General features: G+C 38.9%; 1 protein-coding gene across 10 annotated transcripts in view; it reads left to right on the top strand.

The window, feature by feature from the left end:
• Mecom (MDS1 and EVI1 complex locus) overlaps positions 1-24380 on the top strand; it is a 550964-nt gene extending 526584 nt beyond the window's left edge. For 5 of the 10 annotated variants that reach the window (XM_041658849.1, XM_041658850.1, XM_041658857.1 and 2 more), the window contains 8 exons: positions 2154-2180; positions 7623-7789; positions 8741-8818; positions 12312-12481; positions 14354-14498; positions 17940-18176; positions 18995-19178; positions 22829-24380. In XM_041658849.1, coding sequence (XP_041514783.1) covers positions 2154-2180; positions 7623-7789; positions 8741-8818; positions 12312-12481; positions 14354-14498; positions 17940-18176; positions 18995-19178; positions 22829-22963 — 1143 coding nt within the window. In that variant the 3' untranslated portion in view covers positions 22964-24380. The remainder of the gene's footprint in view (positions 1-2153; positions 2181-7622; positions 7790-8740; positions 8819-12311; positions 12482-14353; positions 14499-17939; positions 18177-18994; positions 19179-22828) is intronic. The other 5 variants (XM_041658851.1, XM_041658852.1, XM_041658858.1 and 2 more) reach the window with 3 other exon arrangements.
• The last annotated feature ends 260 nt before the right edge of the window (positions 24381-24640 follow it).

Raw genomic sequence — 24640 nt, forward strand, 5'->3', positions numbered from 1 at the left:
AAGAGAAGCTCGGCTCTCATTCAAGTTTGCGGTCTTTGGAGGGATCAATTTCTTTTAGGAAACTCTTCAGGTCCCAGAGGATTGGTTTGGTTTTTGTACTTGATCAGTTCGATTCTAGCCACAAGTAATCAAAGCCAAGGGTTTGGGATGATGAATAACCGAGGCACAAGGTGTTATTGCTACTTGCAATTAGCAAAAGTGCTTTGGTTTGAGGAAGATTTTTCACCCCTTTATGTATGAGACCCCTTGTCCTTTCAGGGTGACTGGATTACAAGATTTACAGAGAGGATATACTTGGCTCTCTGTGTGGTCTCTGAAAGGACCTAATGGAAACTCTTCTGAATGGACATTGAGATCATAAAGTCATTGTAGTGAATGATTCTTCTTTTGCCCTGATCTTACTTTCTAAGTCATGACTTTTCAAGCATGGCCGCCCTATGTACCCAGGGATATTTGGAAAGATGGTCGTTGCGTCCTTGGCATGACCTTACTATGTCATGAGCCAACACAAAGGACTGCTAAATACATGCTTGGCTAAGACCATTTGGTTCTTTACTTCCCATTTAAAATATCTTGAATCACAGTTAGAAGTCGAGGACACCCACTGTCTGTTTTTTGAATTATCACACAACAAAGAGGATATCAATTCTTAACTGCTTTAGAAAAGTATGAACGCATACACCAGGTTTGAGTAGTGGCATGCCACGGAGAAGCCTAGTTTTGCATTATTAAAAACACAATCCCTCCCTATACTTAATCTCTAGACAAAAATAAGTGAGCAAGACAATAGATAATCATAAGATTTTGCTCAAAGATTGTTAGGCTCTCTTGCTTCTTAGAGAAGTACAATGTTTTAAATGATGTCCAAGTATTAAGAAGATACATGCTCACACATGTCCAGATTAAGAGATAAATCCTTAGAGCCCAAGTCTCCCCATTCTGTGCTCAAGGAAGCAGTTTGTGCTAGGAGGCCATTAGACTACGCAGCCTTCCTTTATCTTCACCTGTGAATAAGTTACCTGACCAAAGGGAGTACTGAGCACTGTAAAGTCTCTCCCTGGATACAATGTTGAAAATTACCCATGGTACTTTAGTTTAAATCAGAATTTTGAAAAAGAAAGAATGATCACAATAGATAAGATGTGCGATGGAGAGGGTGCATCACTGAATGACGACCCAGACTGTCCGCTTCTTTGACCCCCAGTCAGGGCGTTTCACACTCATTACAGCTGATTGAACTGGAATACAAATCATTTGGTGATAGCCCCTTGGAAAGGTGGCCGTTATCCATGGTTGGGTTTTCCTGACCTCTTAATATTATTTTTGCTTTTTGTCACTTTTTATTTTCTCAGATTTGACCTTTTTAATCTATATCAAAGACCCCGTCACTTAAATTTTCTCTCTTATTCGCTTACTTATATCGCCTGAGTGTGTTTTACTACATTCTGAGGAGCTGAGAATAAGTTAAACGTATTCAATGCTATCATTTATGCATGGCTGTGGGGATACCACATGCCCTTTGCCATTCACATGCTATATTGCTTCCAACACGTCTTTCCCATTGTCACATTTCATACTTGCCACTACCTTTATGGAAACAAGTCCTGTATCTCCCAACTTCTCAAGGGTAAAAACTGCCGCCTTTTGGAAGAGCATCTAAGTCACTGTAACTATAACGTTTTCATTCCTTCCTCCATACTTTTGTGTTCCAAGTACCACTCTGTCAAGCACAGAATTCCCAACAACATTTTCTTTTGTTATGTAATTATTCCAATTTTAGTAAGTGCCACATTTTCTGTATTAATGATATGATAAAGATGCAGCAGACTGGGTTATGACAGGGAACTCTTGCAATGAATAAGAAGAAAAGGATGCCCTGTGTTATGAATTCTGTAGCACACAGTAGGTAGCTTTCTTAGAATGGTGGACATTCTGTTTCTAATCAAACTTGGGTCTATGATTAATCTTAGGAAATAGAGGAAACTCAGCAATATTATACATAGATTTAATTTTCATTTCTAGAACTCAAGATAGAATTACATGATAAGTAAACATTATCAGATTAGCATAAATGCTCATTTCTCAAAGGATAGATTGCAGTAAAGATCCAACACAGAAGTAATTTTCTGTTTCTGTTTCAATTTTGCTACCAGTTCCCACTACCTGACCAGAGAACATGGGTAAGTTCCTTACATTTTTAACTAAAGTAATGTAGCATTGGAAAAAAAGAGGTTAATCTGTATGCTGAGTAGATAAGAATCCAGAGCTTTCCTTTCAGTGAGAAGCCTGGAGCACACATTTTCCCTGCTCAATCAACAGCAGAATGTTCTCAATATAACAGGGAATATAACATGTTAAAAATGACTCATGGATTGATTTTATTAGTTAAATCGCACTAATTCCATAATTCCACGTAATTATGCCTTGGTAAAAGTGTTCTTATATAGATTTTATATGGGAAGCTTTGAAATGAATCATTAAGTAGAACCCATTATTATTTGGGGACAACGAATTACAGATTTTTTGATAAAGCCCCATGTAAGGTAAAACTTGAACTAATATTCAGGGCTGACATTGGAATTCACACTCTTCTATCCCAAGGCAGGAATGGTTCCTACCAGTTGGAAACATTTTAATGTTAAACTATTGTACCTAAATACTGAATGGACTTTTCAGAATTAGGTCTCATTTCTGTAACTTTTGTATAAATGTATATCTGGTTTCTGCTCATGATGCTAGGTGTAGGTTATTATTTATTCATTGATTGATTGATTTATACAGAAAGATATACATGGAAGGAAAAAATCCTCATTTTCTATTTTACCCCCAAATAGAACTTGGCGGATGGGAGTAACATAGACCTCAGCTTTCCCTTCAAGTCTTCCTGTGTTTACATCGCCCATCTAAATGGCTTATTTCATAGGGATACCAACAATCTTGGGGAAGTTTGGTGTCCCGCAGTCACACTTGTTTCCATGAAAACTTAGTTAGATAGACTATGTTAGCCTTTATTTATTTCCTTTATCTGATTTATGTTAATTATTATTATTTTTTTAAAGCAGGGTCTCCTTTATTTTCTCTGTTGGGGAATATGTGACAAATTGGGAAATTTTCTCACTGTTGTTGCGTGCTTAATAATTAAGTCCATGTATTCAGAAAGCATAAAAATGTGCATTGCCAGGGAGGGGAAAGCGTGATAGAGGGAAAGGAGGCCGGTGAGAAAACGTGGAAGCCACTAGTCTAATTATGCCAAGTCGTACAACCAGTGCGTTTTTGTTTTTTTTTTTGTTTTTTTATCGGAATATACTGGCCTGCGTTTTCAGGATTCCTCCCCTGTCCTTCCAGTAGAGGACTGTTCTGAGCTCCATGCCTCAGTTCTCTTATCTTTCCTAAGGTACAGTGTGACTTTGGTATTTGCCACGTTTGTAACTGCTTGAAGCTTATGATGTTGATCCCAACACTTAGGGCTGATCTCTGCATCCACTGGCAAAGCCAATTCAAAGTCCAGGCAAGGTATCCTTTGTAGCATCCTGTGTTACGACTCTCCTGTCTGGAAATACGCCTTTCCACCTAGGGATTTCCAAGGCTGTGATTCACACTGGCGAGATGAAGTAGATACTTGCCATACATTCTGAAGACACGGGCTTACAATTCTTGGTGATAAATAGTTCTCAGTGATTTTGTAGCCATGACTGTTGAACTTGATCTATGAAGTGAGATAAACATAAAATATGAGTATTCTCTCCCAAATGACCATGGCTCCGAGTTTCTCAAGATTATCAAGTGAGCAAATATAGAACACTTCTGACTCCACAAACTTTCCCAGCCTGTTGTTTATGAATAGTTAGTTATTCTATGATAAAGTCATTTGTAATCTAATTGGGCATCATTAGTCCACATAACTCATGGTGCGCCTGGACAGACAGCTTTTCACATAATCAGGTTGTCACCGAATAGTTTCGATGAGAAACTTTCTCAGGTCCTCAGCTATCGGCCCTCCAATAATAAATGCTAAGATAAGTGCTTAGATCCATGGTGGTGATATCTTGCCTGAAGAATTTTTTTTTTTATTATTAACTCTATTTGACGAGAGGCATAGCTGCATTTGGGGGAAGGAGCTAGGGCACTGCCTCTAAACAGTTTGCGTCAGTATAAAGTTAATAGCCTCTTGGGGACTGGAAGGGAGAGAAATAACTTCCTTTTCCAGACATCTGGCTGTAGATACTATCAACAACTATTATATATATGCAAATAAAAATTACTACTACATTGGAAAAAACCTGTCATTTGCTGATCTTAGATTAGTCTAAGATATTAATGGGTCATTTGGCATTATAATGCTAAAATATACAGTGGGTAATTTCTTTGCTTTAATTTCCCTAAATTTTTATTCATTGTATTGCAATTCTTACTATATTTTATAATTAAATAATATAATACATCTAGCCATTTCCTATTCTATTCATCCTATTTTATCTCAACTTTTTAAAATACCAGATCAGACTTTAAAACAAGTATCAAAATGCATTATCTTTGTGTAAGATATGTTTCTTCTGGGGGAACATCACATGAGTCAAAACAGATGGAAAGCTGAGGCTTTGGCCCATGTATTAGATAATCCAGTATCAATCGGTAAGGGCTAGATCAGCACTGATCACAGAATTGCTAAACTATACAGCTGGATGGTATCTAAATCACTTCTATCTGTTCAAACATGGGCCACTTAGTCATTTTAATCGAGAGTGGCGTAAGAGCAAATACCAGGAATAGGAAAGGGAGAATGGAATGAAAACTCTCCTGTCTCTTCAGTGGTGTCTAGCTAAGCAGCGTGTGTGTGTGTGTGTGTGCATGTGTGCACGCTTGTGCATGTGTGTGTGCGTGTGTGTATGTGCATGTGCGCGCACACACGTGCATGCACACATGTGCATGTTTGTATATGTGTGTATATATATGTGTATGAGTATGTGTGTGTATGTATGCGTATGTGTATGTGCGTGTGCACACACACATGGTATGTATATGTGTATATGAGTATGTGTGAGTATGTGTGCGTGTACACGCGTGCACACACACATGTGCGTGTGTATGTATGTGTCTGTATGTATGTGTGTATGAGTATGTGTGAGCATGAGTGTGTGCATGTGTATACATATGTTTATGTGTTTATTTAATGCTTATACTTTCATAGTCTTGTTTTTCCCTTCTCCATTCCAATTTTATCCTCTTTTCATTTGACAGCAGAAGTCAAAGCTGTGTGTGTGGCTTTTAAGAGAGGTTCTTGGGCAATGGATGCTCTTTTCTCACTGTCTTTGAGGATGCCATCCTGTGGCTATTGAGTCCACGCTATGTTTTCTCATTTGTTGATGCTTTTGCCACGTTGAAACTGTTAGAGGTGAAGTAATCTCACTGACCTTCCTTCAAAAGGATCTAGTATTACAGCTCCTAAAGCAAGACACATTTCCCAATGGCCAATCACTCCCAAATAACTCGAAGTATTTGTAGTTTGTGTGTGCTAGAGATGAAAGCTGAGACTAATAACAGTCATGAGGAGGCTGCTTTCTATAAAAGTGAAAGCATGTTTCTTCAAGACACATTGCTTCAGGCATCTGAGTGGGAGCAAGATGGACATTCAAATTCTTTAAAATTACACGATAATAAGACATTACACAAATATTAAATGTACATAAATAAAATATTTATAACCACCAGCCATTCACCTACTTCTCTGCCCTCACAATGCATGAGAACATTGCGACCCTTCCCCTTGCTTGTTGTCACGAGTCAGATTGTAAACCAGAGGTTATTTTTCACTCAGATAATTTATTCCATGGTGGATAGACTATCAAAATGATTTTCCACAAGGAACAATTAGAAGGAATAAATGCAGATAAAATAGTATCATAAACTATTTCTGAATTGATTTTTAATAAATAAAGTGAGCATGCTAATACTGGCTGGAACGGGGTAATGACTGTGTTCGGTGGGGACAGACTTTCCTCCAACCTCTCTGAGCAGCGTCATCATTCCTTATCTTTGCCCTGTGATCAGTATGTGTCAAAATCCTTCACAGTGACAGATGTGCTGTCCGCTTGCATCTGTGCAGAATGTTTTAGCAGCTGAGTGATTATGAATCAAACCCTTGAGCTTAGAGCCCTTACTGCCTCCCAATGCGTTCACATTTGTCGCCTGACAAGTAAATGGATCTTGACTTTCCTCTGAGATTTTTTTTATGTGTTGTGTTTGATGAAAGACATTTGGCAAATTGGCAGTGGTACCCTGTACAATGCAATTTGTAGCTAGCATTAGGAGTCTGGGCATGAAATGGGCGAGCAGGTTCCAGGATAAAGAAGAAAGAAAGATAGCTAATTAGAACATGAATAGTCATTTGAAGACTCCAACCTACAACACACCCTTTGTGAGAAGAAAGTAACATTTGAGATTTGACTTTAGGTTATGATGCTCATGGTAACATACATTGTTACTTTTCCTTTTCAGGTAGACATGATAGATTTTCTTTTTAACTGTTTGTGGAAAATACATTTTTAGCAGTAAAAAAATTAGGCTTCTGACTGGCTCGGTGTTTGGGCTTGCAGTTGCTCTCTGGATCCTGCGTCCACCACCATTGCCTCTATGAGGTGTATTTGCATTTGAAGAACTTTTAACTGGTGTTTCCTTGGTCGTATAACACCCTGAGAACCAAGTGAGTTCATTTGACAAGCTGGCCCGAGAATTAGTTGTCTCTTTACAATTTTGTAGTTCAGGTTCTCGAATAAAATGTGAGTGCCAAGGTGACAACACTTTGGGAAAGTTGAGGAGAAGAACAATCGATGTAAATTGCAAACAATAAAAATCAAGCTAAGTTGAAAGCCAACACAATTCTCTACAAGTCAGTCTGGCAAATATGCCAGCGGGTGGATGACAAACATAACATACAAGACTGGTTGAGCCCACCGAGAGAGCGTGGCTTGAAGAACGGGAACCTTCCCCTTGCATGATGATGATAGCTAGTCCAGGTGAAATTGTCTTCCGATATCATAAACTCAGCTTAAACTAAATCTGCTCGGGACAAATGAACATTTCGTCAAAATTTCTTGAATCTGATCCCACTTAAAATTTTGGATCATCCTGATATTAATCTAACCTAGCTTCAGGTGATTCTTACACACCGAACCTTTTCTTTCTGGATGGCATACGTTTTGTTTAAGCTTTACCCTTTGAAGACTTGATGTTCTTTCCTGCTTTTCGGTTCTCATGTGGCATCACGGCTCTTTTATTCTTAATTATCAGCAATGGTGGGTAGCACCTTTCCCTAAAAGTCTCAGTTTCTCATTGATATCCGTAGTACAGGGCTACCGATTAGATAAAATCTGATTTCGTTTTGTTATGTCTTTGGGGTATGCCACTGCTCGATCATGTTACTATGGTGTAGCCTAACCAGGCCACTGTGGAAGCAGTCCAGCTAGCTCTGCTTCTTATCAGTTTCCTCATTGGTTGGCACTGATGCCCTGCAGTCTCCTTCAGAACCTATGGCATGTAGGGATTTGAAGTCTTCTTGCGGAGTATTGTCTTGGTTAGTAAGCGATCATTGCAGAAGCAAAGATGTCTGGGATTGTGCCTTTCAGATGTCAGCTATTGAGAACATGGCAGAAAAGCTGGAGAGCTTCAGCGCCCTGAAGCCTGAGGCCAGTGAGCTCCTTCAGTCGGTGCCCTCTATGTTCAGCTTTAGAGCACCTCCCAACACCCTGCCCGAGAACCTGCTGAGGAAGGGGAAAGAGCGCTACACCTGCAGGTAGGCGGAGCTAATAACAGCCAAAAATCTTCCCTTTGGTTCCAAACAGCCTGTTGTTGGCTTTACAAATTATTCTTGATAATTTGTCAAATTATCAATATCAGCCATGACAGATTCCGGGTACTTCAAAGTGCTCTTTATTTGGTGATATATAAAAATAGTGGTTTAAAAAAACTGTCATTAAAAAAGAATTTTAATACAGACCATTTGGTTGTGATATTCAGAAACAATGCAGAGACTATCTACTTGTCTCACAGTAGTTATGCATTTTCCTTCACAGTTAATTATTTTCATGCAAATATAGAATATTACTGCCTTCAATCATATCTTTATCAATTGTCATGACAACCAAATGGTCAAAATTTTGAATCAAGCTATTCACAAAAGACAGAGTCTATAAGTGGGGAACACTGCTTAATAAATTTCTTAGATCTCACGAAGGGATGCACAAGCTTCCTTTGTGTGTCTTTTGTGTTCTCTAATAGATTATACTCAATGATTTCTCAATTATTTTCAGATACCTGTGCTATCTGTTTCAAGCACATCAGTTTCTCTACTTTTTGGCCACACTGTTCCTTTTTCTCCAGTGGAAATATCTATCCACCAACCCAGAATCACACACTCTCTGCAATTTCTTAGGTCCTCTTGTCCACTCCAGCTTTGTGAGTGTGAAGATATGGAATTAATAAAGCAAGTTTCTGGGGGTCATCCGGGCTGAGGCCTATTTTCATAAACTGTTCACTTATGCGTGAGCAAATTCAACAGGCCTCCTAATGCAGCCCTTACTGGTGGAGTTATTTATAACTTTAGGACAACTTTGCTACAAACCGTAGATGCCAGAGACAACATGAGTTGCGTGCAGGATTAATTAAGAACACACCCATGACGGCTTTCTCCTGTGGCGTAAGACGACTCTGCTGACTCTCTCTTATAAATATCTTTTTCTCAAAGATACTGTGGCAAGATTTTTCCCAGGTCTGCGAACCTAACACGGCACTTGAGAACCCACACAGGAGAGCAGCCTTACAGGTTTGATGATATTTTTTTCTAACTATCTTAATAAATATTGTCGTATTCAATGTTCATTAGGTTACAGCAGAATAAAAATTAGTTTGGTGTATATTTGAATGTAAATCAAACTCGAGTCAAAATAGAAATGCCTAGCTGCTGGGACCAAAGTTAAGAATGGCTTTTCTTCATCAGATGAGACTTTGTAGTGTTTATAGTCTAAGAGATCTAGTAGAATTTCTAGTAATGAATATGTGTTTAAAAGATGTTAACAACCGTAAAAAATGTTTTTACTTTAGTTCTTTTTTCTCAATAATCAGTGTCATTTTAATTGACAAAGACCATAACACCGAAGTTCCTCTTGTCCAAGCTGCGAGTCCCTGCTAGGAGGTAACCATCCAAATATATCCTCTTCCGTAGTACAGTTAAGTCATCTTCCACAGATCCCAATAGGAGGTTTAAGAAACAAACATCTTAAACCTCAGAAGAAGAAAAAAAAAGTATAGATTTAGAGATTCAACAGATAATTATTCCAGGAAAAGGGCCAATTCTATCAATAGCTCCTTATTCTGTTAAAGGCTAAAATTAACCAAATGATACACAGGTCATATTTGACTGTAATAGCTTTTCTTACAACATAATGGAATTAATAACATGACTACTTCAAAAACGCGACTCATTATTAACAGTGTAGTGCTTTGCCCTGACAATTTCTCCAAGAGTGAATCTATTTCAACCAACACTGAAGTCTTGTTTCTCCTTTGACATTCTTAAGGAGTGTGTATTAGTAGAATTATTTGGCCTGAACACTATTATTTTCATTACAATAAACAAATAGTCTTGTTTTAATGGTATTGTTTGTAAACATGATGATGAGAAAGGGGAGAGAGTTCAACAGCTTGCTGTAAGACAGATCACAATGCCTGTAATTTCATTTCAGGGGAATTTGATGCCTCTGAATTCCAAAGTCATTTTTACTCTCGCGCTCTTGTGTACTTATCTACCCTCCTATACTGCATGCAACAAAAATGTCCATCTTAAAAAGAGAGAATGAAACAACGGGGAGACCCATGCTCACTCAAAAATTAGAGAAGTTTTAGGAGAAACTCAGAAAATTAGCATTTTCTTAAGTCCCTTGGTTTCTATTTATAAATGAACTTTATATAACAAATATGTAAGAGGTAGAACAATGGAAAACTCTAGGTAAACTTTCCTTTGGAGAATATTCCATCACCTAGGAATTCTTAAAAAAAAATTCTTAAGTGGAAAGATTCGTATATTCCCATTTTGTTATGGCTGAATGTTGTCCCACTCCACAGCTATGACATCACTATGATACCATGCTCCTTTAATTCTAGGCAGAATGAGAAAGTCTCATCCTGCTTCATACATAATACTGTTGTTGTACATGTGTTCAAAAATGCACAAACTAGCGTTTGCATAGCTGGAAATCCTGAATGATTTGTCCAAATCTTCTATTTTACAAATGGAGAAAAATAAGAAATCTTCTCTTTAGATGCTAACTACTATCTATGAAGTTTGGTACCCAGACTGGACTTTTTTTATTTTGGAGCTTTTACCTCATATCAGGTTTCAAAGGGTTTTTGGCTCCTATTTGATTTGAGCTGTCATTTAAATACCAGCTAATATATTGGACTAGAATAAAGTTACTTTAAAATTTACAGTACTTGCCTCTCTATTCAAGGTGTTAGCAGAAAATAGGGTCAAACTGCGAGTTGATCACGGGTAGAAACCTTCTTATTGATCAACTTTATTTACAGCCAAGAGGGTGATGTTGAGTACATTTGGAAAAGACCTTTTCACACAGAAGAGAAATGGGAGCATGTGAAATTCTAACTCTTTCTCCATTGTGGTTCATGCAGACTGTGTCGTGAGCAGAACATGTCAGGCTTTTGATTACAGTGTGCATTTTCTCTGCAAGGCTCCTGGGTTTGCTTTACTTAGTCCAACACAGTTGTGCTAACTGCACCGAATTCCTCACTGCGGTGTGCTTTCGAGATGAAAGGATAGCAGTAGGGAAAGCCAGTGTTCCATAAGTGTTCTTCCTATGACAATGAAATGAAACAGCTCCGTTCACAGCAGATGTTCACTTCATTTCTATTATTGTTGTAAGCCAGAAATATTAAAGAACATTATGATGAAGAAGTTGTTCCCACCACCTCAAGGACTCTTGAGTTGACTTATTGATACCATGCCAAAGGAACTAGTTCAGCAGCTTATTTTTCCCACTGACCTGACTAGATTTCTGACATCACAAGGGAAGCAGGAAGAGTTGAATACTTGGAGTGTAAGGAGTGGAGTGACTTTTAATGTGGAGTGTTTGAGCTAAAGACCGCATTGAGGTGCAGAAGACCTGTGGCCTATGGAAGTACAACTAAAGGATTTTCTGACCTTGAAGTTACAAACTTACTTAGAAGACAGTCAGGAAAGTCAGGTTATTTTCTTTTAACACAGTACACACACACACACACACACACACACTCTCTCTCTCTCTCTCTCTCACACACACACACACACACACACACACACTCACACACACACACACACACACACTCTCTCTCTCTCTCTGTCTCTCTCTGTCTCTGTCTCTCTGTCTCTCTCTCTCTCTCTCCCTCTCTCTCTCTCACACACACACACACACACACACAAATACATAATAGAGTCTCCCTTCAAGTGCGGTGAAATAACTCCATCGATTACAAAACCACTTCCATTCTCACAGAAAAGACCTGGGGTAGCCTGGGTCTCAAAGTTTTACATTTTTTATTTTAGGGACAAAGGAAAAAAATAAAATAACTTAGAATTTTTATTTGTATCAAATGTAGAAACAGTTAATAATTCATAATGATTCATTTTCAAGGAAACTGACCTTGTTCGAAGCTGTGGCCGACTTTTTAATAGACATCAGAATGGAAAATTGGGGGAAGGTGAAGCAGGAGGCTACTGAAGACCTTTGCTTTCATCCGGGGGACTTAGTGGCACCATCACTTGCTTTTGGAACATTTTCAGTATTAAGGGAGGCTCCAGAATTCCTAATCACTACAGGTTAAGAAAAACCACTGTCTTTGGCACCAAACACATTTTTTTTTACATTGCTTCAGTTTTTAAAATATTGGAGTATTTTGTGCCATTTAGGAAAAAGCAATGGAATTTTCTTTGTAGTTATCATCAGGCGAGTTGAATTGGTTAGACTTTCAATATCCATTTAGGAAGTATTTAACTGTGTGTGTTAAGCAGAACAAGAGTCAATGCTATCACTTTGTCATATGCTTAGTTTAGTGAGATTTGTGTAAAACATTGGAACTCAGTGTTCTAATCAATTAGAGAGCAATGAAAGCACCCTAAACAAAACGAAACAAGTCCACTGGAATTGCAGCACTCCTACATGAATAGTATTTTCCTATGTGAAGTGTTATTTTAGCTTTCAGGTCCAAAAGCCTTGTGAAATGTCTTCTAACGTGTTTGCGATACTGGGTCTGTATTTACTTTCCAGATGCAAATACTGTGATCGGTCCTTCAGCATTTCCTCCAACCTGCAGCGGCATGTCCGCAACATCCACAACAAGGAGAAGCCGTTTAAGTGTCACCTGTGTGACAGATGTTTTGGTCAACAAACCAATCTCGACAGACATCTGAAGAAACACGAGAATGGAAACATGTCTGGTGGGTCCTCGGTGGTGTTGTCGGGAAAGGATGACTTACGTTCTGTCCCGTGGAATACGATCACGCTCAGTCCTCCCTCCCATTTCAACACTCTAGTCTGATGGCACTCTGGAAGTTCATGCCACATTTCCCTGGCGTTTTAAAACCACACGAATGAGGCAGTCGCTGATGACTGGGAATGTGAGACTCCACGGTCATATTTAGGTTTCATTTCCATCCAGCTGGAGTTATCTCAACAGGCAATCTCAAACAAAGACAACCATGACCTAGACGCTGCACAGATAGGCGTCAGAATTTCCTAAATGGCAAGAATTCTCTTTCCATTTATTCACAGAATATGTATTCTAAACGTGAAAAAAATCCCTGCATATGAAGCTAGAAATCATGATCCCCGGGGTAACTTTTATGTAAGACTCTGGATGGATGGGAGGGGATATGATCAGAACAACATACAAAGGATGCAGAGATCATCTGGTTTTGTCCCAGATTGTTACCTAGAATTGAGTAACTGACAACTTCACCCCAGTCTTTAGCCTTCCTTGCTGGCAAATGTGCCAATATGAAGAGATTCTCAGTCTTTTCTATGCTTTTGACAGTTAGACAACTAGCCAGGAGCTGGCCTTTGTCTGCTGGTGTATATGTAGAGAGACAACCTGTGCAATTAGGAGTGTGGTGGGCGAGTACTGAGTTCAAGAAAGGGGGCTTCAGAGAAGGAAAAGGAAACAAATTTGGATAACCACATAATTTTTCTTGAGTAAATTACTTTGTTGATCCTTTGTGAGTGTAAGCGACGTTATCTATGATCTTGAATGGTAACAGCATATATTATTCATCTTCCTCATGTCCAGAAAACCAATCCTGGGTTCAAAGTGTTAGATTTTAGGCCTAGAAGTTTAGCCCAATTGAAGAAACTATGGAAATATATTCTATGTGATAAGTATTCTATATTATGTAAGCAACATTACTTCAGAAAAAAAATAGAAAGTTAGAAAATGCAACTGGTTGGAGGCCCAGAAATATAGCTCAGTGATAGAACAGTTATTTGGCATGTTCTGGGTTTTGAGTTTGATTTACAATATTGAAAAATAAAATTGTCAAAATTGAATGCTTGGTTTTTAACCAGATAATTTCTTTAAGATGAGGGAAAAAACCCTGGTTTTTGTTATAAGGACGATAATAATGAACTACTAAATTGTAGACACATTGTGGGAATACATAAGCAGCATTAAGCCTGTGTTTGCATAAGACCTGGCAATACATGAAGTACTCACAGTGGTGCAAATTTATGGAAACCAATACAGCAGCTCTGTGACAAACATATCATGACTTTAATTTTGCAAGGAAGCTGAGGATCCTCATGACAGACAGATCCATTTTTGGACTCTTCATGCTGTACAAGCCCCTGGGTCATTTCTGAGTCTGCTTACACTCTGTAACAAATCAAGGCATACAATGCTGGGCATGGTTTCTACCTTCACTTTGTCACATACCTTAGTGTAGAGACAATAGACATGCACTGATTGCAGCGAGGACTGTGTGCATTGTGTGGTGGCAGAATCTGGATATAAGGTTCCTATAGTTTCTTACCCGATCTTCTTATATGAATAAAAATACTACCACGCTCCAGAAAGATAAGAAGAAGCAGGTTGAGAGAAATGACAACCTCGATAGGCTGTGGTTCTTGGTCTTGGTGTACCACAGTGCTCTCAGGAGACTCTTATGACCAGGCACTGTCAGTTGGAATTGCTTGTACTCCCTTTGAAAAGCACAAGTCTTAAGACCTAGCACTCCTCTGGTTCACAAGGAATGAAGTTCTAAGTAAGTGGCCAGATGAACAGTGATCTTCTCACAAAGGCTTTCTCTCCCACTCAGGTACAGCAACGTCATCACCTCACTCAGAGCTAGAAGGCACAGGTGCGATCCTGGATGACAAAGAGGATGCCTACTTCACAGAGATCCGGAATTTCATTGGGAATAGCAACCATGGGAGCCAGTCTCCTCGGAACATGGACGAGAGGTAAAGCAGACCTTGTAGATGTTTCTGCACGCATGTGCCTAGGACTAGAGTTACTGCTGATGCCAGTGGTTGGTGTTTATTTGAATGGACAGCAAATAGTTATACAATATGTTACATGTACTAGTTGTGTGTGTGTGTGTGTGTGTGTGTGTGTGGTGTGCATGTGTGTATTTTGACATGTGCATCACTACCCATGCACATGTGTCCAAGCTGTGGAAGCCTGAGGTTGAGCACCTTCCCCAATCATTCTTCCACCTTATTCTTTGAGGCAAGGTCTCTCCAAGTCTAGCCTATAGCTCACTAATGTTTCCAACTTGGCTAGCCAGCATGCTGCCAGAATCCTTTGTCTCTGTCTTCTGAGGATGGAGGTATAGGGGGGCCGCCATGTTCATCCAGCATTTATGTGGGTTTGGGGGACTCTGGTCTTCTTGCTTGGGCAGTAATTGCTTTAAGTGCTGAGCCATCTCTTCAGCTCCATATTAGTTGATTTAATTTTCACAATGATATCATAAAAGTGACTGCAACGTTATCAGCAAAAGAATGGGGACATCAAAGGTTAACAACTTGCCAGAAGCCACGTAAATAATTGATGAGACATAGCCTGGCCTATTTGTTTTGCAGCCCATTTCGCTACCAGGCAGATCTGCTTATCTTGGCAACTAAATAAAAATATTTTACAAAATTTCAAAGCCAGCAGGAAGCTCACCACAAGGGGTCAACTTTTATCACTAGTCATTGTTGGTTATTACTATTTCCAATATGGTATTAACAGATATCTTGTGATACAATTTCTTGTGTCTCCATCCTATCTCTCTATCCCTCTATATATCAGTATTAATATGTATATGAAGTTCACATTGATTAGGTCAATATGTTTGCACCAAAGCTATTTGAGAACTTTTCTTTTGGGAGCCAGTAGTTCCCCTTGTTCTCTCAAACAGGGAGGGATGTTGGCTTTAAGTGGGCATGTCTGTTCTTGAGCTAGTATCATCAGTAGCATCGAGGACATCAGCAGAGAAGCAAATGCTGTTAATAATTACTCGTTCATCTATGCTTGACCTTGTATATGAAGTTAATGACACAGTATTTTGCCAAAACTTTTCTTACATTTAAATTTCCGTACCATTAAGGGTAGCTAAATATTTGGTATTGAAGAACTACCCTTCTCTGATCATAGCCATCCTGGAGCATATTAAATTAGAATATTTTAAAATGTCACGAACTTAATTGATAAAGATTCCATCATTTTATTGTGGCACTGTCTTTAGTTTGTTATGCTGGTAAAAGCCTAGACTAACCATTTTATGTCGTTCTCCAAGGAAGCACACTTCAGATAATAAATGTTCTAACGGAAATAACAGTAAAACAAACAACTGCTCTTGTTCTTTATTGTGTGTAACCGTAGCTAGGGAAAGGAGAGAGAAGGACCCTTTTAGGCCTCTAAGAAGTCATAAGAGCAACAGTATCTCCTTGTTGGACGTCCCATTCCTTTCACTTGCTCCTTTGTGTTTATGTGGTGTGGGGGGAGATGAGCCCATTGCTCGGCAGTACAAAATGGAGTTAGTAACAGACATAATGTACAAATTAAAGTCTGATTTATATAATAAAAATAAGAAATGCTAAAATCACCATTGGGTTCCGAAAAGTCTATTCAAATTTGATAGCGCTCAACTGGAGATTTTGAGGCTGCATAGCCGCAACATCTGGCTTCAACATGTCTAAACACGGAAGTAGAAATCCAGTCATTTGACTTTCCCTCTCTCTGCACCTATCAGGCTACTTTTGATGAATAATTTTTCCCTATAAATTGCCACATTTGAAAGCATAATTAACAAATAGGCTTTCTTAATCATGTGGCTTTTGTTGCTCTTGGTTTTTATCCATGGACTCTTTGTTCTTTTACTTTCATTTTTTTCATTCTTTTAAAATAATAACAATTTCCTTCCATTCAAGCTAGCAAGTTGGCAGTGTATCTGAAAACTAATAGTTTATGTCTGTGAAAAATATGTTTTCATCGTTCTTTTTGGTAGGAGAGGTTAGGAGGTTGTATAAAATACTTGATAATGATGTTACTTTTTCTGCTCAAATGCATTTGTACTTCATGCTTCTGTCATCTCCAAGGTTGCTTCATGTATGTATTGCTTTAATTCTCAGAAATCTAAACGTTAAGTTCTACATATTTTTGTGGGGGAATTGCTGTGTATGCCTTCTGATCTTTCATGGCCTGGAAAGTCATTTCATTTAATGTGGAGGTATACTTACCTTTGTCAATAACCGAAGGTTCTGTGAGTTTCTAATACAGTAACTAGATAGAGGAACATGGTAAGACAAAAAGTATGGATGACTTCGAGATTCGGATGCGTGGGGGCCTGTGATGGTTCATATCATCGCATACTCATCAACTGCTCTGACCATGCCTCTCTCAAAACCAGCTCCCTCTTTTAAAGTGCTTATAGTTGTGTCATGTTTGAGTTCCATTTTAAAGTCTTATAACAAAACTTATATTCATATTTTCCTTAAATTGATGCTCATTTTGAAAGCCTCACCATCATCTATGCCTTCAAATTCCATAAGCGGAATTTCTGTAGTACATTATACGAGTTCTGGATTGCAGCTCTTTCCAATGTGAACAGAGATATTACAAAGGACATTTTAAGCTGAAAAATGATTCTTTTGCACTGTTAGCTGGGCTTGCTATGTCAGTTTCAAAGGATGTTAGTTGGCTTAAATTCCTACTTGATTTACCATCTGTGTGTTTTCTTGGAAAACAAAGAACTCCTTTGCTCTTAGACAATTTAGGATCGTTTAGAAAGAGTCAAGATTAGTGGGTTCTCAATAACTTCCAAGCTTGAGTATTGTGTCCAAGTAGAGAATATCACAACGGTCATCCAGGAACAGTAAATACCAATCGCTGCTTGGCAGCTTTGCTCACTTTGTCTTTGGTTTTGTAGATTCGGTTTGTGTGTGTGTGTGTGTGTGTGTGTGTGTGTGTTTGTGTGTTGAAGCTATTGTCAGCATTTTTCAGTGACACATGTTTTCCAGAAATCAATTACTTTAAATGGTGGCACTTAAACGGTAATTATGTACATAATGCAGAGAAAACATTCATGTGCTTTTACATAGTGCTCACCATATCGTTTATCAGGAAAGATAAGAAATCCGAAACTGGGGTTGCTTTTCCTGTTCTGCCAGAGGCTGCATTTGCAGCCTGAGTAATCATCCAGTTATTTTTGTCTTTGTTTGCGCCTTTGTGAAATTACATTTTTTTTTCCCAAAGTTGCAATGAGACACACACAATATAAATTCCTTTTGTAAGTGCTGAATATTTAAACTGTTGTTATGGGGAATGATGAAAAAACTGACTGCATGTTTATCTATCTATCTATCTATTTATCTATCTATATTAATAACTTATCCTTTTACTCTCTATACTTTTGAAAGGATGAATGGCAGTCATTTTAAAGATGACAAGGCTTTGGTAACCAGCCAGAATTCTGATCTACTGGATGATGAAGAAGTAGAAGATGAGGTGTTGTTGGATGAGGAGGATGAAGACAATGATATGCCTGGAAAATCCAGAAAGGAGCTGGGGCCAGCTAATTTAGATGAAGAAATCCCCGAGGATGAGTATGAAGAAGCCGGTGCCCTGGAGATGCATTGTAAGACATCCCCTGTGAGGTGAGTGCTTTGAAACTTTGCAACTTTGCAAGCCAAGCAACAGACATACTCTGTGTGGCAGGCTGCGGTGGAAATTCCTCCAGCTCTGCTTGGCTACTGAAAGAATGTGTTAGATTAGGAGGAATCTGTGAGTAGCAAATCATTAACGTTCTATTTGACCCGGGAAAGGCACACACAGTGAATCAATTTGACATAGGAGAAAATGAGGTGGCAAGGGACAGAAACATGTAAATACATTAGTGTTTGTGGAACTCTGGTGGCCCCAAGCAGGGAGGATGAATGAAGATTACACAAGCATTGACTTTTTAGATTCTACTTAGGAAGCCCAAAGGAAAAATAGACATTTCATTGTGATTGAATCCATTCAATCATCTATTATAGTTGTAACTCAAATGTTTAATATAAATTTCACAGATGATAGATTTGTTAATGGGAAAAAATTAACAAATAGGTAAGGTGAAGGTGATACTATATTTTTGTGATCGCAAGGTATCCTGACTGAATATTTTTATAATTGACTTTACTCTAGAAGAATTTTTCAAATGTATGACTTCTGTTCCCACACATTGCTAACTCAATATGGCATTGACTTTACTTCTAGTACATGCTTGACTTTAGTCAATAAAATATTGAAATAAATATATATTAAGATGTGCTATTTGTAAATATTTTAAAACTAGCAATTATTGCATGCTACTTTACATGACAGTGCAGTATGAAGTTTGACAGCTATTAAGATAAAAATGACGATAACTTGATGAGACAAAAAACTGCCAAAGAAAACCCAATCTCTGTGCTTTCCCATTGGTTCATTTTAGGTATAAAGAGGAAGACTATAAATCTGGCCTTTCTGCTCTAGACCACATAAGACACTTCACAGATAGCCTCAAAATGAGGGAGATGGAAGAGAATCAATACACTGACGCTGAGCTGTCTTCCTTTAGTTCTGCCCATGTGCCAGAGGAGCTTAAACAGCCGTTACACAGAAAGTCCAAGTCACAGGTACTGACTGCCGCAGTCCACACCAGGGGACATGGTGCATGCATGCCTGCATTTCTTCAATAAACAGAAGGAGATACTGTCACTCGGTAGCGTTCTAGAATCCACTTAGATCTGGTTGCTTTATTCATGATGTTACTGGTTTTTCTCTATATAGATGATCAATGCCAACGTTAACTAATGCAGCCATTAACTTGGAAAACTGCATTCTGTACCACTGAAACTTCCATGGAAGGGCTACCCTTGCCTTGCAGTGCCTTGAGTTTCCCTTTGGTTCTTTGCTTCTGGACAGAGAGCACACACGGCTTCTCTTCAAGTTCTTTTGTTACCTCAGTATTATTTTCTGATCGTTCTGTCATAACCTCCATTGACATATGCATGTTTTAAATTTTTATTTTTCTTTACTATATGTAGTGAATTCTGATATATCCATCAGATAATTAAGTCCAGAGATTAGGACTAAAGTGAAGGCCAAAAATAAAATGAGCTACCAAAGATCTGTACCAATCTGTACCAGCTTAGACAGATCTAGAAGTAAAGCCTGAAGTGTTCACTGAGTGAATGCGTAGTCTTCTGACTCAGGACCAACCAGTGCATGGCAACAGAAAATTATTCTAAAAACGGATTCACCAGCACCAATTAAAAGAGCTTTAGTCTTTTGTTAAAAGAGAAAGAGAAAGAATAATTTTTTATGACATCTACACTCAACTGAATGTTCATTAAGACCATTTTTAAAAAGACAGTTTAGCCAAGCGGTGGTGGCATACGCCTTTAAACCCAGCACTTGGGAGGCAGTGGCAGGCAGATCTCTATGAGTTCGAGGCCAGCCTGGTCTACAAGAGCTAGTTCTAGTACAGGCCCCAAAGCTACAGACAAACCCTGTCTCAAAAAAAAAACAAAACAAAAACAAAAACAAAAACAAAAAAAGAGGCAGGTTTAATTATGGTCTCATTGGTTGAATTGTTTGCTTCACTTAGAACATTTTGGAGATGGCAGGACATATTAAAACAATGGGCAATATTAGCATCCACAGTTTGATATGATTTCCTATTCTTTGAGATGCATTGGGCTGGTGTTAATAATGATATAGTAAAATCTCAGCTAAGGTGTGGTGATTGCTAATCAGGGACGTTATGTGAGTAGAAAATGTATATTGTCTGTAATCATTTAATTCAATAACAGCCTATGATACTATGTATGTAAATAGAAAAAGTAATATTCTTTCTGAATTGGATATAGTCAGCCTCTGCACAGTGGGCTTCTACAATCTATGTCATATTGGCAGAAGCATGTAGGTTATGGTCAGATGCCATTTCCTCATTGTAGAAGAAGGGGAGAGAAGTTGTCTCCTTCTTTTCTCTAACTTGATGGGCTAAACATGACTTCTCAGTTTCTAATGTTAAATTCGAGCCATACAGAGACACTTACAGACACTTCCATAAGAAGTGGTTGCTTTGAATAAACACACACACACACACACACACACACACACACACTCACACAAATATATCCCATGTTTCCCAGCTGTCAGAGATTCATGGAGGATCCAAGCTTCCTTTCTTTTAGTTATCCCACCCCAATAATGTGCAGTACATAATATACATTTCAGAAACTGTCAGACATGAAAGAAAACCAGGGGCTCTGAGAATGTAAAAATAACAGCTGTGGCATGTGTCTCAGGGCCAGCATTCTGAGGTAAATATGCTGCCTAGGCATGGTAACAGCTAGCATCACAATAAATATAAGCATTGTGTAACCTAGCTCATGTTATTTTACTTCACTGTCCATATATACACATATATGTATATATGGGTGTTCTATCAAGTATTCATGCAAACTAACTTTATTGTAAGGCTCTGTATTCACTCCCTCGTCACTCATTCAGCCACTCTGTGGTTTAGCCACTGTCTCCATGGTGTGGAGGAACTGAGCAGCGATCCCTGTATTTCAGCTGCCATTCGATTTCCCAAGAGCGCACGCTTTCTGTCATTTTTTTTTATAATTTGAAATTTATGGTGCTTTTCTCAAGCATTTCTATATTAACTCTTTATTATGATTGAATCCAAAACCATTAATCAATAAAATAGTGACTTTATTTTGCCATGGGAATTTCCTTGAGGGAAACCATATTCTACAAAAAACTATGTCCCTGATGGTATCAGTTTGCATGAGGCTTCCTAACCTGAATTCTGTGTTTCCTCTGCAACCACTGGAGACAAGTGCTGGGGTGTTCTTAATTAGTGTAAGGAAATTTAAACTCAAGTGATAGAGTAACCAAGGTCACCACAAAGGACATGGGCTCTGCATTATCTGTCCTTAATCCTTTAGAATCACAGTGCCTGGCATAGAGCTCATGCTTAAGGAATATTAGTTGAATAAACACTGGGATTTTTGTGCAAACCCAGAAGGCAAATCTCATCTATAAAAATCAAATGTGGATCAGTCACTAAAGTAGTTGCTATGCAAGCATAAGACATGAGTTTGACCTGTAGAACTCACGGAAAGAAAGCCAAGTATGGTGATGGAAGGATTCCTGGCGCTCACTGGTCAGCCAGTTAGCCACGTTGGTGAGTTCCAGACCATACTTCAAAGCGCAAGGTGTGCTATACCTGATCAGCAGTATCTAATGCTGACATTTTGTCTCCACGCACACACACACGCGCGCACACGTGCACACACACAAATATGTAACTCCCATGTGCAAGCACGTGTACATTCATGACTGTGTGTGTACGCGTGTGCACGCACACATACACACACACACACACACACACACACACACACACACACACAGAAATAGAAAAGCCAAATGTATGCCTTGAGAGCCATGACCCAGCAAATTAAAATCAGCCTGTAATCTAACCAAATGCCATGGTGAGAGAGAAACCACAGGCTGGCCACATGTCTCAGCATGACTCCCCGAGATGAAATTCTGCTGAACAACAGAGGCATTTGTCTTTGTTTACAGACACTTGGAATGTCTTTGGCAGGACTTTAATGATTCCACTTCAACAGCATTTTGACAAGCAAGTTTAGCAATGGATGAGACCCACAATAGCAAATCAACAGTGAAAAGTTCACTCACAAGTCAAGACCAAACACTTCATTTGAATATTTTCCTTGGCAGTGGGCAAGGGAATCTCTGAGCAGTTATTTAGAGCTTGGCATGATCACAGGGAAGAAAGAGTTGCTCCTGACAGAGAACCTCTGTGCACCTTCTCCTCGTGGACTCATGACTCATGGTTGCTTAGGATGTTGTCGGGCCTCCTATTCTTTTTTTCTTGATGGAATTTACTTGAGCGCTTATTCTCAGGGGTGTTAGATGTCTACAGTAGGTATTTCAAACGCAAAGGGAAACTTGAGAAAGGACACTAGTCTCAAATTTGGACAGAAATAAGGCATAGCTCTATAGAGTTGAAGAACCTTGGGGTGGTCATTCACCTTCAGGAGTCTGGGATACAGGTACAAGAGTCAGACCATCTCCTCCACGGTCTTTTGATGAAAAGAATAGAGCCCCTCTATCAAATATTGTCATGAAGGGTGCTTGTGTCCAGGGTCTCATGTCTTCCTAATGTTCATGGACTATATTCTTTGAATTGGACTTACTCTTTCTGTTCAAATGCCCTTTTCTGAGTCTCTCCTTTTCACTCCAGGCATATGCTATGATGCTGTCACTGTCCGACAAGGAGTCCCTCCATCCTGCCTCCCACAGCTCCTCCAATGTGTGGCACAGCATGACAAGGGCTGCAGCAGAATCCAGTGCCATCCAGTCTATAAGTCATGTATGACGTTGTCGAGGTTGACCAGAGTGGGACCAAGTCCAACAGTAGCATGGCTCTTTCCTAGAGAACTCTTTACAAGACTGCTGAGCAGAATGCCTTATCAACCGAAAGGGTCACTCATTTAAAGTTTGGTGACCTTAAACTGAATGATTAAAGAAAAAGAGAGAGAGAAAAAAAGGAAGCTATTTATTCTCAATATTTTGTTTTGCACAGCAAGGCAGCTGCTGACTTCTGGAGGATCAATTAATCTAATATGATCGGAGATGAATGCAAACCTCACTGGGGAAGGCACCTTCTATTCTCCTGTCCTAGGACTGGTGGATGAGAGGGGCGGTTGAGACGGCAGCATTGATGATACAAACGAACACTCCATAGAAATCAAATTCTGCTTCTTCCAAGATCACCTGATGTGATTGGGAACAGTTGCTTTTAATTACCAGATTTAATTTTTTTTCTTTTTTAAAGTTTTATGTAATTTAATCCTTTGAAGATGGAAGTAGTCAGAAAAAAGGCACAATGATTCTAGGAAGTAATAGCAGGAGTTTTGTCACGCCCTTACCTTTTGCCTTCTTAAGTACATTGTTTAAAACTAGGGAAAAAGGGTATGTGTATATTGTAAACTATGGATGCTCATGCTCAGAGAGGGTAAGCCAGTGATGTAACCTATTCATCACCAGTACCGCTGTACCACTAATACGATGTTTGCCAAATCCTTGTGATAACATCTTAATTTTAGACAATCATGTCACTGTTTGTAATGTTTAAATTTTTTGTGTGTTGCGTGTATCATGTATTTATTTGTTGGCAAACTATTGTTTGTTGATTAAAAAGAGCACTGTTCCTGTCAGCCACTATGTTATGATGTCTGAGGCACACCCCTTTCGGAATTCCAGGACCAAGGGGACACGACCTGTGTATGGGAGTGCCCAATAGTGTTTGGCTTTTCCTAACATTCCTTCCTTTTTGTTGTTGTTGTCAATTTGTTTTCCTTTTTAATGAACTAAATACAAATAGATGCGACTTAGTTTTTGTAATACCGAGATCAATTCAATTGTATAAATGATTATAATTTCTTTCACGAAAGCATGATTCTTCTGATTAAGAACTGTACCCCATATTTTATGCTGGTCGTCTGCAAGCTTGTGCGATGATGTTATGTTCTTGTTAATCCTATTTGTAAAATGAAGTTCCCTGACCTTATGTTAAAAAGAGAAAAGTAAATAACAGACATTATTCAGTTATTTTTGTCCTTTCTCGATAAACCAGATTTTGTTTTCCTTTTGTTTGTAATCTCATTTGGAAATAATTGGCGAGTTGAGGTACTTTCTTCCAATGCTTTGTACATTATAAACTGTTATGCCTTTCTATGCGTCACTGTGGGAGGAGCAACTAAAAAATAAAGACTTCCAAAAGTGATGAAAAATAACGACTCCCCCGTGTGCTGTTTTCCTTGCTTGTGCAAGCTTAGTTCCCTTCTGGCGTCCAAATGATCGAAAGATAAGGCGTTGAAGACCCCGATGCCCTAGCAGACTTGTGGAATGTCAGCATGTTTGTTTGGCTTTGAGATGACACAGTGATAGATCTTAGCCAGCGGTGAGGTCGGCTGCTGAACTTTCTTCATGGTGCCAAATCAAGACCCATAGTCCTCGCTTCCCAGCCCTGGCATCAGCCCAGGTCTGCAGT

This window comes from Microtus oregoni, unplaced genomic scaffold (genome assembly GCF_018167655.1).
Source record: "Microtus oregoni isolate MIOR12 unplaced genomic scaffold, Mior012 000010F_ref0000083, whole genome shotgun sequence".
NCBI lineage: Eukaryota > Metazoa > Chordata > Mammalia > Rodentia > Cricetidae > Microtus > Microtus oregoni.